Source organism: Antrostomus carolinensis, unplaced genomic scaffold, assembly GCF_000700745.2.
Source record: "Antrostomus carolinensis isolate BGI_N321 unplaced genomic scaffold, ASM70074v2 scaffold9697, whole genome shotgun sequence".
Taxonomy (NCBI): Eukaryota; Metazoa; Chordata; class Aves; order Caprimulgiformes; family Caprimulgidae; genus Antrostomus; species Antrostomus carolinensis.
The window spans coordinates 15,920-32,313 of NW_010326611.1; the positions used below are offsets into that span (position 1 = coordinate 15,920).

The following is a 16,394-nucleotide window of genomic DNA, read 5'->3' on the forward strand; positions in this document are numbered from 1 at the left end:
AAATATACTTGGAAACTGGAGAAAATGCCTTGAAATTTAAAAAAAATAAATAAATTTAAAATTATTAAGATCGAGACATTATTCTGAGAATAATGAAGAGGGTAGTACAGGCTGTGAAGTTCTTAATGCAGTAGGTTGGAGTGTATGAAGAACAACAGCCAGAATTATTTTTGTTACAGTTGGGTTTTTGCTAGCAAAGAACACTTTATAAATTAGTGATGTAAATTATAATTCACTGTCAGTCTCACTTGTGTGCCTCTTCCATTTACTCAGTTCAAGACTAGGTGCCTGTTTAAGTGAATGTTTTAGCAAAAGAACAGCTGCTAAGACTCGGTAAACCAACTGAAACTTGCAGTGCTGTCCTTAATGTCATACCACGCAATTCCTTTCCTATTGAGCATGGTCTCTCCAAATGCACAAAAGAGGTTCTACTTTTGAACAAGCATTTCAAAATAGACTCACTTTCTTGCATGAAGCAAACAATTCCAGGCTTAGATGCAACTTGTAGCTTCATTGTTTTGTGTGTATCTAAAAATGTACTTTTTTGTTTTCCCTGGAAAGTTCTCAAGAGGCATTGGATCTTGGTGCTTTTTTTAACATCTGTTTCAAAAAGCAATAGTTGGAAGATAGAGATGCATGACCTCTTGAGTTTCTTCCTCAAGAAAATTACTTTGAATAATTTGACTTTATTCTGAGGAAGATTTCCTTCACACAGGGGGAAGCAGACTTCCCTGCTAAGGTTCTTATCGATTGCAATCTCTTTTTGAGCATAATCATAAAAAAGAGCTCTTAGTTCAGGAAGCTTTGGATAGATCATAGCACAAAGGGAATGAATGGAGGAGGGTAGAGTAGCTGACCCAGGAGAGCTGATAAACTGGTTCTGTGCCCTGTTACAGTAATATCGAGTGGGACTTGTGCCATGTCCTGTATAGATAAAAAAATCCTCCCTCCTATAAACATTTTACAGTCTGATAGTCTACGCAAGTTTGAACTTCCAGACATCATTAAAATACACTACTAGTGTTTCCAAGTGTTTTTAAGTTGCAGTTACAGAAAGCCAAGTATGTATCATAAAGGGAATTCTTTACTTATTCTCCCCTTAGTTACCTCCTTATTTCAGTGCCTTGAGCTTTTACTGGAAATGGTGCAGCTTACTGTCCCTTTTCTGCATATGATGTCATGTGTGGCATTCTTAGTGGTCAATCTTGGTCTTAATCTTCAAATTGGCACTTTTTTGAAATTTGTCAGGATTCTGTGTAAACAATCACTTAAGAGGATGAGTTGTAGTTGTAATATGTCTACTTTCTCATAGAACTGAGCACTGACTTCACTAGAAGCTGATCAGAAAGAGCTCTAAGGATGGGGTTGCTGTCTGCCTCAGAACAGTGCAGTCATCCTCTGTAGTACAGACAGTCTGTGTGTATGTGATCCCCTTTTTTTCATGCCCCTGTTGAAAAAATGCTTTCAGTGCTTTGCAGCTGTCAAAGATGTAGTAGTTTAACCACCTTAAAAAGCCTTGTCCATCAGGTAGAGACTAAAGTGCAGGTAACCAAATAATTTGGGCACTCTTCTGAACAGAACCTTGTTAAAGATGCATTAAAGATGCTGAAAACTATTTGTAAAAACTAAATATTAATCTAATAATTGTCATGTGGGATTGTGCTCGAGGTTCTCTTCCTTCTAAGCATCAAAGATCTTAGCCTATGTGAATAGTCTTTTAAATATCCCTAAGTATTGTTATGATTAAGTCATTCTTATTACCTTTTTCCATGTGGTTCAAGATACATTAGTGTTAAGACTTTTTGACACAGAATTCTGTTCTAAAAACATATTTTCCTTAGTTCCTATCAGATAGTTGAATAGGTTGATACTGTCTTTCACTTGGGGAAAACTGGAGGGGGGAATTTGCTGAAAAACCTTATCTTTAAGTCTCTTTAATTTGTTTGTTTCTCCTTCAGGGACAGCTGAAATGTAACATAATGTGCTCTTCTGTTCTATGTGGTACCTCAGTAGCTGTTTAGAGTGAACTATTGATACTAGCTTTTCAAATGGGTGTACTATATAACTGATAACTGCAGTTATGGAGAGCAAACTAGAAGTGACTGCTGCTCCTGCTGTCAAGTTGCAGACTTCAGATGGTTTGAATAGGGCTGTTTAACTGCAAATCTGATGGAGATTCAAACTTGAAGTTCTGCTCTTTACTTAAAGTAGCCTTCTTTAAAAGGAAGCTGTAAATGCATCTACAAATGCAAATGTAAAGTAAAAATCAAATGCCTTGTCTCATGTGCAGATGTTGATAAAAAAATAAGATTAAAAATCTGACAGCTGTCCTGTCCTTTCATCTGTTCCGTTATTTCCTACATCTAAAACAATAACACCAAGGGAATACTACCATAGCTTAGCACTTGTGTTTTATCTTTGGGGCTCAAGGATATAAAGTTGTCACTAGCACTCTGTGTGCTGCTACACAGCAAGAAAGAAAAGCTTTGTAGCCCAAGGTTGTTTGTTTAAAAAAATGACTTTGTATCTGGAAAGGAAGTGTGTGTACAATGCTGTTGTCTTTGCCTATACACAAAAAACAATGTTCACATAGAGTGTGTTGCTGTCTTTTAAAGCAATCTTCCTTTCCATCCTGAGGTGGTGATGGGGGGATAAATAATGACCCTTGGGTTCTGATGGAGTCTTAAGCTATTTATTTATAACTCCTTTATAGGAGGCTGGATAGCAAGCTCTGTTCTTTGTCTGAGAACTCTAGAAGCTTTAAGAATGCCTCTAGCAGTATTTTTTCGGTAAAATTAGTTAAGAAAATGGAAAACATTCTGTATACAATCTTGTCTTACTGTGCAGACGTTACTTATGAAGCTTAATTGTGAATTCTGAAACCCTTTACACACGAATGTTTTAAGCATGGCTTTTACATGAATAGTGAACCATAGACAACAAACTGACTTCAAAAACCGTCAGTCTGCAAAAAATGATTTTTTTAATAAGAAAGACTTATTTTAATGACTTTTTTAACTTTTAAGAAAAGAAAACTTTTTACTACATTGATACTAAGAAAATGTAAAATACTAGTAAAGCCTGATTGGGACAGTGTTCATGGTGGTGACCCTTAAGATCTTGTATACTTAATTTAGATAAAGCTATTCTTGTCTCTTAGTTTAAGATGAAGTGTTTTGCTTTTTAGCCTTAAGATTGAAAATGGAAACTCAATTGTCAGGCTGTAATTTCCTCTCCACTGAAATGAGAATTGGATCAAAGGTTTTTCATTAAGAGTGAATTATTGCTTTTAATTTTGCAGTTTATTCACATGGGCTAATGTTGCAACCCTTGGAACAGTTTGATACATAGCAGTATATCACAAAACATTACAAATAGTTAGATGCCAGAGGTTTTATTTATAAGGATCAGCTGTTCAGGAATTTCTTGAAGATACTCAGCAAAGCAAAATCCTGTCCTTTTAAAGATGATGTTAAATGCACATATAAGGAAACTGAAAACTGCCTGCAGTTTCCTTGAGGTGAATGCTGACTCTTTCACACAGTTAAAACTTTTTTCTGATTGATTTCAGTACTCATCTGAGAAGCTGAACAAAAGTGGCAGCTTGTTCCCTTTCGAAATCAACGGTAAGTTCTTCAGAAACCTTAGCTGTGTTTTACTGAGGTAATTGGTATAGCAAGCAGCCTTTCTTTTGTAAATAAGGTGAGGGGGATGGAGCATGCTGTTGTAGAGCCTGCTGGTTTAAGCTGGTCTTTGAACAATACTGGGAATAGCTGGTTGTTAGTTTTGTACTTGTGATCTGCTTTGCATAGTAAAAGGCCTTGTAACACACTTTTTTTTTTTGTTCAATATCTGCTGTGGTGTACAGAAGCTCAGAAATGCTGTTTTTCATGCTAAACATCTCTTCAGGTTCCTTAGCTAGGAGAAGGCTCTCACGTCTTGCACATCTTTCTTGTGTGCTTTGCCACACAGAATATCGAGCATGATGCAAACCGTAAGTTGAAGTCTGATGCCTTCATGCAAGTGTTATTTGCTTTTCCCTCCTTGGTCCTATTAGAATAAGAGTTAAGCTGTGTCTAGCAAAAATAAAAATGCCACTTATAATGTAAATTTTTTACTCCTTTATTTAAGGTATGGACTTGAAATTTTGCATACTCTGTCATGTCTTTAAGCACAGAGGATTTTTATTTGCTCAGTGGGATTCCCTGTAAAATGTGAATCTTGATTTGTGTGGGGCTTCAAAGGGAATTGGTATTTTATCTTAAAAACTATTAGCACGTGAACAATTAAAACATATGTACAACTCTTGACTTTTTTTTTTACAGTAAACTTTAAGCCAACCTCCCAGCTTGGGAGAAAGCTTCCTAAGGATTTTTTTAAAATCAAGCCAGTCCAAGCTAGCAAATTGTCCTACAGTAGATGCTAGGAGTTTCAAACATTATCTGGTTCCCATTGTGTTGGCTATTTTACTTGCATTGAATTATGGATGGTCCCTGCCTTGAAGAGCTTACATGCTTAAGGCAAAGCACAGTATGTGGTTGTACCCATCTGAAAGAATGGAGGAGGAAGGACAGAGGAATTCTAATAAAACATGTTGTTTGAATAGGCCAGCTGTCTGCACAGTTAAATGATTTTGAGACAATAGGGTGTTCTTTAAATAAGATCCAAATAAACAGGATAATCCATGACATACTTTGGGCATGGAACACGTACAACTATTTGAGTTTGCAACTTTTAAAGCTACTCGGCAAATCTTTTATCTGTTGATTACTCTAAAACTTAGTTTAGACGACCAACTATAAGAATATATGAGTATTTAATGTTTAGGCTATATCAGGGTTCTTAAAATAGGCATAGGGGAAAATCTTGGTATTTTAAATAGTCTTTCTTTAAGGCCAGGATAAGTGAAACTTACTTGGCTAATTGGTTTAAATTAGCAGATTTTCTAACCAAGCATGAAGCACTGTTAACTGGCCAACAGTTTTGCTGCTTTTCAATTTGCAAATCCAAAGTCTGCTGTAGTTCTTCTTACACTTCATTGTATAATGTGGAGGAACAGCTGTAAAATGTGCAGAATGTTCTCAAAGAAATGCTTTACAAAAGAGTGAGAGGCTCCACTGGCAGACTGCTTTTAACCCAGCATTGCCACTTCAGATGAGAAGTTGTGCACTATGGGTTATGTCTGTATTCACAGTAAAACTTGCAGAAGGTTCTTAAGGGATACTCCATTTTATGCATTGAATTAAGATATTTTTTTCCTACACTTTGAATATGGGGGGAAAAAAAATCTACGGTCTGATTTAACTGTATACTGTTTCTAATTTAAAGTAAAGCTTTTCACACCACAGAATGTGAATGCCTATCTCTTTGAAACTTTTCTTTAGTGAGGTATTCTTAATAGAAAAGCATAATGGCCAAACGAAGGCCAGCAGTCTATGAAGAGATTATCCTGCATTTAAAATAAATAAATTTCCCTAGTGGTTCTCATGTTATTTGTTAATCCATCTTGGTTGTAGGTTAGGTCGTTCACTGTTCCATGTTTTATTTATGGTATGTGCTATGCACTAGGAAGCAGGTAAGGAAGCTGTCCCTGTTGCTTGCTAAGGAACACAGTGCTGTAATCTTTCAGTGTACAGGAAGAAGCATTAACAGGGTACACATATACTGTTATGCCTGGATTGGCTCCTGAAATACTTTGGTCTTTGTTTTTCAAACTTTCTACCTTTTTTTAAAATGAATATGTAACCGTAGTGTGAAATTTTGATTAAGAGCTGGGTATTTGTGGCTCATCCTTCTAAGCTTGAGCTTGATTCATAGCTTATATTAAACTAGGTTTAAAACAAGTTGTCTTTCCTTTGCATCTTTCATCTGTATTCTTCTTTTGTTTTCAGAAGAGAGTCCTTGGAAAGCTTTAAATGGGGGTTGCCCAATCCAGACTGACACAAGGAATTCAGCTTACCCTTTTCCAGTATGCCCATTCAGCACCAGTACTACCAGTAATGGTAGTCTGCAGTGGCAACAGGAATCTTCCAGTACGTCTATGGTGTCAGGATGGATAAGTGAATTAAACCTTAATGAAAACTCGAGCCAGCCATTGGCACCACCAACAAAACGCCATTGTAGGTCCCTCTCGGAGCCAGATGAGCTGGCTCGCTGTCGGTCACCGTGGAAGCCTGGCAATTCAAAGGTTTGGACTCCTGTGTCAAAGAGACGGTGTAACAGTGGTGGTAGCGCTACCTTGCAACGCTGCAACAGTCATGGAAGTGCAACTTTACAGAGAAGCACAAGTATCAGTCTGCCACAAAACATACTGTCGCTAAATAACGTCTTCACTATCACCAGCTTCAACACGTCACCAGTACCCAGACCTTCCTCTGCCAGCAGCGGGTTTGTGGACAGTAGTGAGGGCAGCACGAGCTCGAGTACCCGCTGGAATTCTGGAGGCCCTTGTGACTTTAACCCAAGGCGCCGCCTCTCCCTCTCCCAGGAGCACATCACCGAGACGGGAAATCTCTTGCCTTCAGCCAACAGCACTCCCACCTCCACACCCGAGCTCAGCCGGCGTCAGGGCTTGTTGAGATGCCGCTCTCAGCCTTGCGTTCTGAATGAAAAGAAAAGCCGGCTAAAGCGCAGACGGGAGGAGGATGTACGATGGAACAGACCATCGTTAGACTTTTTTAAAATGACACGGGTGAGACTTTAATTTCCTCAGTGTGTGAAGGGAACTATTGCAGAAAGGCTATTTGTAGAGAAACTTAAGTAATTTGTAGTTGTTACAGATTTGCTTGTGTCTTAATACTGATGAAAAATTTCAGCAGTCCTGCAGGCTTTTTACACTTAGTGCCATGCCCTATAGCAACTTACTCTTTGCTCCCAGCCCGGTTCTTGAAGTCCAGTCTACTTGATATAAAGTACAAAGAGTCATGAAAAGATGCTTGAAGCAGAGATCAAAGAAAAATGGCTTGTTTTTAAAATGCAAGGAAGCCATGGGGAATGGGGGTAGACAGGGTGGCAAAAAAGTTATGCCACTGTGTTCCCTGAGAACAATGTGCAATGATTTCTAAATGGTCTCAGTGCAAATCTGTTTGGTTGAGCCTCCCCTTACAGTTTGAGTAATTCCATAAAGTTAAGTAAGGTCAAGCAAAATTCAGTTAATTTAAATAAATTAACTGAAAAAACTGCTAATAAGCAGACAGAAATAGAAACAGCGTTCTAATATGGTAATTGCAGACATTCCAGCTCAGCGGAGAAGTGTTTTACTCTAGTTATTCAGAATTCTTCATCCTTCCTCACATGAGAGTAAAGGTGCTGATTTAAAACCTAGTAAACTTCAGTTCTTGCCTGTACTTTGCATGTAATACAAATGCATCCACACAGCTCTTTTTTTTTTTTTTTTTCCAAGGCTTCCACATCCACAGAGGCAACTGCTACAGTTTAAAACTGAAGATTCTCATTTAGTTTCTGTAGATGTAACATAAAATCTTGCAAAAAGTGTTCTCTGCCCATAATGTTTGTGACAATATAAGCCTCCTGCCTTCAGTAGATATTGGACTCAGGAGGCTTGTGTAAGTAGATCTGTTAAGAGTAGTGGGGAGGACACAGTTTGCAGAAGTAGTAATAAAAATGTAAGGAAAGGAAATAGTTCTGCACCAGTGTCCCTGCATTTGATGTACTGTGCAAAAGAAAAGCGGAATAGGATGGGATGCTGGCTGAAATGTCCGGTCTGTGGTACTTGAGTATTAGTAGGCTTTACATAGAAATGTGTGGGGGAAAATACCAGTAAGATACTGAAACTGAGCTGTCTACCGTGGCGTATTCTCAGAGTTCACTAGTTTATGTCCACTTTGCTTAGCTAAGTGTCTGTATGATGGCATCTGTCCTTCTCTTATACCTTTGTAAAGACAATTTATAGCTTAAAGGATTATCTTCTTCACAAATGTGGCTTTTTTGATCAAGCTATGGAGTAGGTAACTGGGTGGCAAGCCATGCAGAGTGACTTGCTTCTTGACAAAGTTGGTAACCAGTTCTGTTTTAAATAGAAATAGACACTGTTCTGAATTTTGGTTAAGGTGCAAGTTTGCTAGTTAGCTAATCAGATTTTACATGTTTCTCTGTGTTAATCACTGCTGAGATTAATTTGCTAATCTGCTCCAGAAGTATTAGTGGATTTGCCTTTCAACTGCTCGTGTGGTCTAATGCAGGTTTCTTCATTTAAACAGAATGTAAAATTTAAAACCTGCTCCTTTGTTGGCTAGACTTACTGCTTGCATTCTTCAAGCTCCAGAGGTGCGATGTAGTATTTCAGACTGGCAGAGCTATTTCTGTTGATCACATATTATACCTTCTAAATAATCAATATAACAGTGTGTGTGGAGCAGACCTGATATAGCCCATGTCTACACCTTTCTTTTAGCTATTTAGATTTGCTGCTGAATTTAAGAGTACAAGCAAGAGACTAATACTCAGCCAATCTTGATCACTTTTTCCTGTAAGACCTATTTTGAAATTATGTTTTCTTGATAAGCAGAGTAGTTTATGCAACAAAGTTCATTTTACAGTGTCAAGGCCTGATGGGTTATTTTTAGCTGTTTCAGGAGAACCTTCCTATAAAGATACTACTGTGTATTTAAGCAAAGGCACAAAGTATAGTTTGGAAATAGATCAGCTTTCAAACATGCTAAACTTCAATGAAAACATCTGTTTAAAAACTAGGCAAGTACTGAAAACATTTGAAGTAAAAATTGAATTAAGTTTTCAAGAAATGCTGGGGATTTTTAGAATGGCAGCTTGCTAACCCATTACATTGTTACAAGTCTTATATTTCTTTGTAGCCGACCTTCTCCCCATGCCTAAAGTCCTGACAAATGTGTATGCTTTGAAACTTATCTTGTGTTCTTAAATTTTTCTCTCTAAACTTAAAAATTACTGCTGTGCAAAACATCATAAGCTAATAGTACAGAAGACTTGTTTTGAGGTGTCATACAAGGAGATGTGGATGTGCCTTATCTCTGCATATAGCTCAGTGAAGATCAGGACTACGATAAGGGGAAGTTCAGTAAGACCTCTTTCATGTATTTTGATGGCTCCTTATTGTTTCTCTGATTGCAGACTCACTTCTAAGTCAGTTTATGAAAGACCTGTGTTGAAGACAAGTGCTTTTAAGGAATTTTTTCCTAAGCTTTACTGCAATTGTTTTGATGTCCTCAAATCTCTCTAGAAAGCTAAACTTACCAAATAATTGATCAAAACCAGGTCAGTAGTTGAATAATTAGTATTGCTTGTGGAGCATTTAAATCACAGTTGACCAGTGTAATGATAGATCCCAGGTGCTGGGAAGGGAGAGTTCTTTCCTTACGTTGTGGTGATATATTGAAGCCCCAAATGTGCAAAGAGCAGAATTTTGGGTCTGCAGCTATTTCTACCAGCACTCTGGAGTCCTGAGAGGCCAGCATTGAAATACATGCCAGAGTTGCTCAAGGTTTCTCACCTAGGAATCCCCTCAAATCAATATTTATCAGAACTAAATGATTTATTTACTTTAATGTGAAGCAAGTGTTGATATATGTGAATGAATTTCTGGAATAGTTGTGTGTTTGGATGAAGCATTAGTGGGAGAAAGGAGTGAAAGGCAGTTTTGTGTTGTTTAGTGTTTTTTTGTAATGAACTTGTTTGCCAGCTGAGTTCTGGAAAATGAACTTGCTGCTTCAGTCCCTACTAATTTGCTAAATATAATGCTAGAAAATCAAAAGTCTAATTCTGAAAGCAAAGTTCCCACTGCTGTTGATTTTTAAGCTTTAAAGTTCATAGATGAGTAAATTCAGATGAGTAATCTATCTTTTTAATCTGTCCCTAGTTTCTGTTCTTTCTCATGGCTTACTCCTTCCACTATTGCTTCTTTAATACTCTAATTTGTGCCTTTATTTAAAAGAAGGAAAGCGGGCAGCTTTTAGCACCATAAAACTGTTTTTCTGTGTACCTTGATTTTGTTTTGCCACAGATCTTCACACTTTACTTCACTGTACTCCCCCTCTGTTTTAGATTTTATGCCCTCTTGGAAAAGAATATGCTGTATCTTCAGTTTGCATGGAAAACACTACATTAATTTTAAGTAAAATGAGTAGTTTGTGTATATAGAAATAGATTGAAATGATCAGGCAGACTGTCCACTGTTAGGTCTTGCATAGTGCTAAATTCTGGAGGAATCTTTTTCTGGAATTGAAGCTGAAAATACAAACTTGTGAAACTTCAAACCTTCTAGAACATGAAGACAGCTGTAAAAACAAGTGGAAAAGACTGTAGGAAATGATAACAAAATATGATAGCTGGTTTTAGCCCCTAAGGACTCAAAATGACTTTGGTAATGCATGCAGGAATAGCTGTGTGGGTTGTAGAACAGCAGAACACAATACCTGTGTCTACTTGGTACTTGTTCAGAATCACTCAAATAAGAAACTGGCTCAAGAGAGGAGTGTTGGTCTTCCTTCACTGCAGCGGGTGTTTGATCACCCTGGTATTTCAAGTGGGAGGTTAGAAACATTTCTTTACTGAATAGAAGAGTTCTTGCACCCCAGAAGAGCTTTTTCAAATGTTCTGCTTCAGAACAGTCGATCTGAGGTGTGACAAGTAAAGAACAGCCAAGAGGTTACACGTGTTTTTCAGTGTGAAAGCAAGTTTTATTGTGACAGTGAGATTTAATTCTGTTTCAGATCAAATAACACACTGTAGCTTGAAGTCTTTCTGGTGTTTAACATTCTTGTGCTAAAAAAAACCAAAACAAAACAAAACTTGGTATTATGCTTAAAAAAAACCCCCAACTCAAATGTCTTCAGACTGTTTAACTAGTTAATACAAAATAGCTGGCTTTACCCAAGTAAGAAGTAGTCTGAACTGTTCAGTGCTGTGGTATCTCACACATTAATGTTAGGCTAGATAAGAAAACACAAGTTTTAAGAGTCTTGAAAGAGTGAAGGAACTCGGGGACTGAAGTTGGGATTTCCTAGCATAGGGTACTTCTACCTTCTTAGAAATGCTTTGAAGTCATGTGGATTTTACGCTAGTGGATTTTCTTAGTGCTGAGAGAGATCTAAGTGCCACACCAGGTCAGACCAAACTCTGTGTAGCTTGGCACCCTGCCTGACAGAGACCAGCTGCTTTGAGGCATGCAGGAACAATGAATGTGCAAGGTAATACTTCCTTCAGCATGATGGGCTGGCTTCTGCCAGTGTGCATCTTGAGGGCTTCAGAGTGTGCATCAGTGGTTCCAACTCTGACAACTACTCATAGATCTATTTTCTGTTGATATTGTGGTTTTTTTTAACACACTCAAACCTCCACAGTATTCCACAACAGTTTAATTTTTGTAAACTCATTTCATCTGACCTTTTCCATACACCTTAATGCTTGATTTGTTTTCTTTTTTTTTTTTTTTTTCAGTTTAAGATCTCGAATTAACAAAACACTTCAATAACTTTGATTTTTAAAGTAAATTGAGCTTAAATTGTCTCTACTTTGATTACTGATTTTATGCATTGGGCCACAGTGATGTAGTGGCTTTATGGATCTACATAGCAAGAAAAGTTTCTCACAGATGATGACATCTTAGTCATAAAGACTTGTCAACTCTGACCAAGACAGCAAGACTGGTGTCAGTTAGGTATGAGGATAAGCAGGGGGGCTAGTTGATACTGACCTCCACAGTTTAAAAGTGCATGCAAAGTAGGAGTCATTGGTGGAGTTAGGTAAGTTTCCCTGAAGGGTGTGATGAGGAGGCAGTATTGTATGAAGGGCAGAATACATCAGGAGTGCTACAACTGAACTTAGATCAGATGACTGCTATTTTTCCTGCAGATGCTGTCTCAGTAACTCCTGATCTCTCTTGTGGAATCTTTGCATCCACTTAGTTCAATTTTACTTTGTGTGGGCCAGTTTGCAGAAGGCAATATGAATAGATACAAGGGTGAGATATGATACTAATTATTTTATTTAAGCATCTAAACCAAGGTAACAAACTTGTGGTTGCTATCTGAGAGCTATTAGGCATTCATTTTGTTTTGTTGCTCTTTGAGGTTGCTGTAGTAGTCAGTACGCGAACAGGTGAATGAATTTGCCACCACTTAGTGGCCTCACTAAGTTTAAGCAAGATAAACTCTGAAACATCCTCTTTGTTTGAATTCTTTTTGTCTAGAAAATTTCACAAGTATGCCCTGTTAGGTATATTTATAGTAGATTTGTTTGCTTTGATTATGCTACAACAAAATGGATTAATATTCCCAAGCTGCACAAGCAGTGTCACTGCTATAAGTAGAAATCAAGCAGGGACATAAAAAAGATATGCACACAAGTAGTGTAGTGAAGGAGCTGCTCACTTGCATTAGGCTTTCTCCCAGGCTGCTGTTTTAGCATGTGCAAGATAAAGAAGTGATATCAAAAGTCCCTTACAATATTACCAGGGTAACCTGTGAGTCAAGCCTGGACTGGCTAAAGTAGGTTAAGTACTAGCTCATGAAGTTCATTCAGATTGTGTTCTCTAAATAGTAAGCATTTTGCTTTAAATAGTTTGAGATGCTTATGTAAAGCTTGTCTCTTATAGCCTCCTGTTGAAATGGGAACACACAGGTTATTTGGGGTAGGTGTATTTTCTGCTTGTGGATACAGTTAAGTCAGCAAAGGCTGTTCTCTGCCTAGCACATGCACACTATGCTTAGGTAGTGCAATTTGGGGAAGGTATTTAATACAATCACAAGTCTTAATCACTTAAGCTCTTGTGGTACTCTTGCAAGAAGATGTAGTACGGCATCTCTTGGTCAGAACGTAGGTCTGATTTTTTTTTTTTCTACTGGTGGATGCCACTTTGCAGTTCAGTGATATGTGGATGTGCACAGCTGCTGGTAGATGGTAGATGTCCTTGCACTGTATGGGGGTATCTTCTGCTTCATGCCCTTGGCTTTTGGAATATGGTTTGTGGAAAATACAGTGCAGATGAGTTATATGTAGTGAAGGATTGGACTGGGGTTGCTTGGGATCAGTTAAATGGTAGCAAATGTAAATATGGAATGTTAGTTAATTTACTAGTAGTTCCTCCTTGCATGAGATTAAGGACCAAAAAGAACAGCTGTGAATGAAGCAATTGAGCCAGGGACAGAATTTTGGTTCTTGCTTTAAAACTTAATACCTATTCCTAGGAGAGCCTTTAACTTCACATTTGAAAAATAGAGCTGATCCTGGCCTACCTTGGCTTTGAAAAACAGTTCTGGAGCTTTTTTTTAATTATTATTCTTCCCATGGTAGTAATTTCCATAAGGGATCATAAACCAAGAAAGCAAAAGATAACATAGTATATATTTCAAAAAACATGAAGTAATTTAAGGTCAGTAGTCAGTGGTCTTGTTTAGAGGAAGGGAGCTGAGTCTCAAAATTGTCTGGATAAGTAAGTCAGTGGTTTAAATCCACTTTGTGTAATTCTAGGTATAAACTTAACTTACAGCTGAAAAGAAATAGCAAGGGACCTCAAGGAAAGTGTTTCTTCTGTTTGCCTATATCGTGTACCCCAAGAGGCCAAAGGCTCCAGCATTTCCAAAGTGGGTGTTTTTTCTAGGGTAACCTTATGACTCAGAGGACAAATGGGTACAATAAGGTACTCACAAGTTTTCTGAGCTTCAGCAGAGTGAAAATAAACTACTGTTATGCCTGCAGTATTTTGAATAATGAAATGCACATCAACTTTGATCTGCTAGAGGTTTGTCAGGCTATTATATTTATTCATTGCAAATTAGTTGAGAAGCTAGAGAGTTGCTAAGATCAGAAAGAACTTCTCTTTGGAGGGGAAGAGGTATGTGGAAGGCTGGAACAGTTTGAGATGCCTACTCTCCTGTGGTATTTACAAAAGGGACAGACTTTTAGTGATGGCCAGTGACAGTCCCAGCACCACTGTCATGGGTGAAACAGCACAGATACTCTTGAACTCTTTGCACTTGTCTCTGGATAGCAGATGTCTGGTAAACTTCCAAGTATTTTGACTTGGATTGTAGGTTAAATCGGCTTCTTTGAAGCTGAGCAATATGCATCTACTGTGTAGTGTGGTTATGCCTCTCATATCCTCAAATTAAATGAAAAATAATGTACAGCAGTTTGAGTTGAAGTTTGTGTGACTCTTTGCATTTTGCTTACTATCAATCTATAAAAACCAATTGTGGAAATCATGGGTGAGGAAAGAGGTTTTAAATAATCCTGTCTAATTCTCTGTTGATGCATGATTACTTCCCACAATATATATTTTTCTAGTATTTGGTCCACTGTAGACTTTTAAATGCCTCCAGGGATGTGGTTTCCTTAGCAGATAAAGAGCCTTTTGTGGGAAGCAAAGGCAGTTTTGCTCAAGCTGTAAAACTCATTCAGACTCACTTAAGATAGTGGCATGTATTTTGGATCTCTTTCCTACTGTCCTGATAACATATTTTATTTCCATAAAATATTACATTTAGCTTCCCAGTCCTCTGGTTAATGAAAGCATTAATGAAAGCTTTCTGAATCTTTGAAGCAGCCTCTGCAGGAGAGGGAGGAGGGATAGCAGATATTAAGTGTGGTGTCTAGAGACTAGGAGTGTGTGACCACTTTCTGCTTTGTGAAAATGTTAGGAATGATTGTGCTTTTTCCCTGGAATATTTTTTTTCATGAAAGTTAGAGGAATTACACGTGAACAGTATTTTCTGCTGTAAGAAATAACAGTCAAGGATTTAAGGCTTGCAGAGCTTTCTCTGACTTGAGTCAGACCAGCTATAGTGTTCATCTAAATCTCCATTTCAACTCTGTTTAGACATTTAGATTATTCCTTTCAGTAATAGTTATGTCTCTTAATAATTTAAAGTTCTTCAAAGTACTCCAGTAAAATAGGTTAATCGAAGTTAATAGCTTGTAGAAAGTGATGAACCTTTTCAGTCATCTTAAGATTTATTTACTGTTTGTGAAGTGATACACAGATGCTGCTTCCTGTGTTGAAATTCTTATGTTAAAAATCAACTGATGTTTTCAAAACTTAAAAAATAAAAAAAATATTCTTTAACCTTTATTGCATCAGAACAAAAAGCCTGTATTCCTGTAGTCTGCAGTGAAGATGTATATGACTAATGAGTGGACTTAAAACATATTTAAAAAACAAAGCAAAACAAAAAACAACCCAAACCACCAAACTCAACTTTATTCTGTTATAAATCAATAGAGGGGAGCTTATGCAGGGAGATGTTTAGTTCAAATGGTGTTTTCCTTCTCAAACAAGATTCCCCAAGTGGAATGAGCAGTAACTTGACACAGAAAAGCCAATGTGGATTTTTGACTTCAGTAAAGCAAGCCATGTTCTCTGCTAGGTCTGTGCTTCCACTTGGGGTGTGATATGTTGGGTCTGTTGAATTAGAAATTTGTTCCTGTACTTGAATTTATGTAGCTTAAATACACCTGTACGTATTAGCATTCTTAACTTAATCATGTGTAGCATCTAGTGCTTGTCTCTTTCTGTGTCCATTGTTGGAGTAGAAACTTGCTTCAATAGCAATAGTATTTTCAGAGAGGTATTAAACTATTGAGTATGTATTAGTGGCATAAGTAGTTAACTTAAGTTTAAAGACAGCTTTTTCACCTTGGTAGAAATCTGTATTTTCCACTGGGCTCTATGTTATTGTCTGACAATCAGTTATGAGTTTAGATTTTGTCATTTTGGGCATAGTTGTATGGCTCTTCCATCCTTCTAAGCCTAAAGAGATGAACTGCACGTCTGTTGTGTGGAAGTAAAGTAGGAAGTCTGTAAAAGTTTCTATTTCAGGAGTGATTTCAGGAGTTAATTTGTTAAGAAAACATCTGTTAAAAGGCTTATCTATAATGATATAGTTGTTAACACTGTGGTGTTTGAAAACTGATGTTTGTTTTCTGTAAGCAAGATTACCCCATCCCTTCCCAGACGGTTTTTAATATGAAGTGCTTGAAAACCTTGATTACTTTTTAAAATCTAGATGTTATGCTTAACTAACAAAGCAACATAACTACAAAGTCTTAACTACTTTTAATAAGTTTAGACACTGTACCAGGTGAAATCAGAATTACTGTTGTACAAAAAACTGAGTCTTTCACCAAAATATGCATAGCAGCATTACCTGAAGGCAACATTTGTGCCATGAGGAGGTGCAGACACTTATGTGTGGTTTTTAGTTCTTTAGTGTGCTGTGATGAATTCTTGTGGAAGTGAGAAAAAGAGTCTAGGCACCTAAAATGAAGTAAGATACTAGATGATACCATTCTTTCAGGGGGAACATAAACATTATGTGAACCTTTCCAAAACTTGTCTACGAGAAAGGCAGATCAGGTTATAACTTTAACCTGACAATGAACCTCATAAGGCTTAGGATACC

At 37.5% G+C, this 16,394-nt stretch overlaps 1 protein-coding gene across 1 annotated transcript in view; it reads left to right on the forward strand.

Annotated features, from left to right (window-relative positions):
• FAM53A (family with sequence similarity 53 member A) overlaps positions 1-6,703 on the forward strand; it is a 10,790-nt gene extending 4,087 nt beyond the window's left edge. The window contains exons 2-3 of the mRNA XM_010171639.2: positions 3,572-3,626; positions 5,892-6,703. Coding sequence (XP_010169941.1) covers positions 3,572-3,626; positions 5,892-6,703 — 867 coding nt within the window. The remainder of the gene's footprint in view (positions 1-3,571; positions 3,627-5,891) is intronic.
• Positions 6,704-16,394: the final 9,691 nt, after the last annotated feature.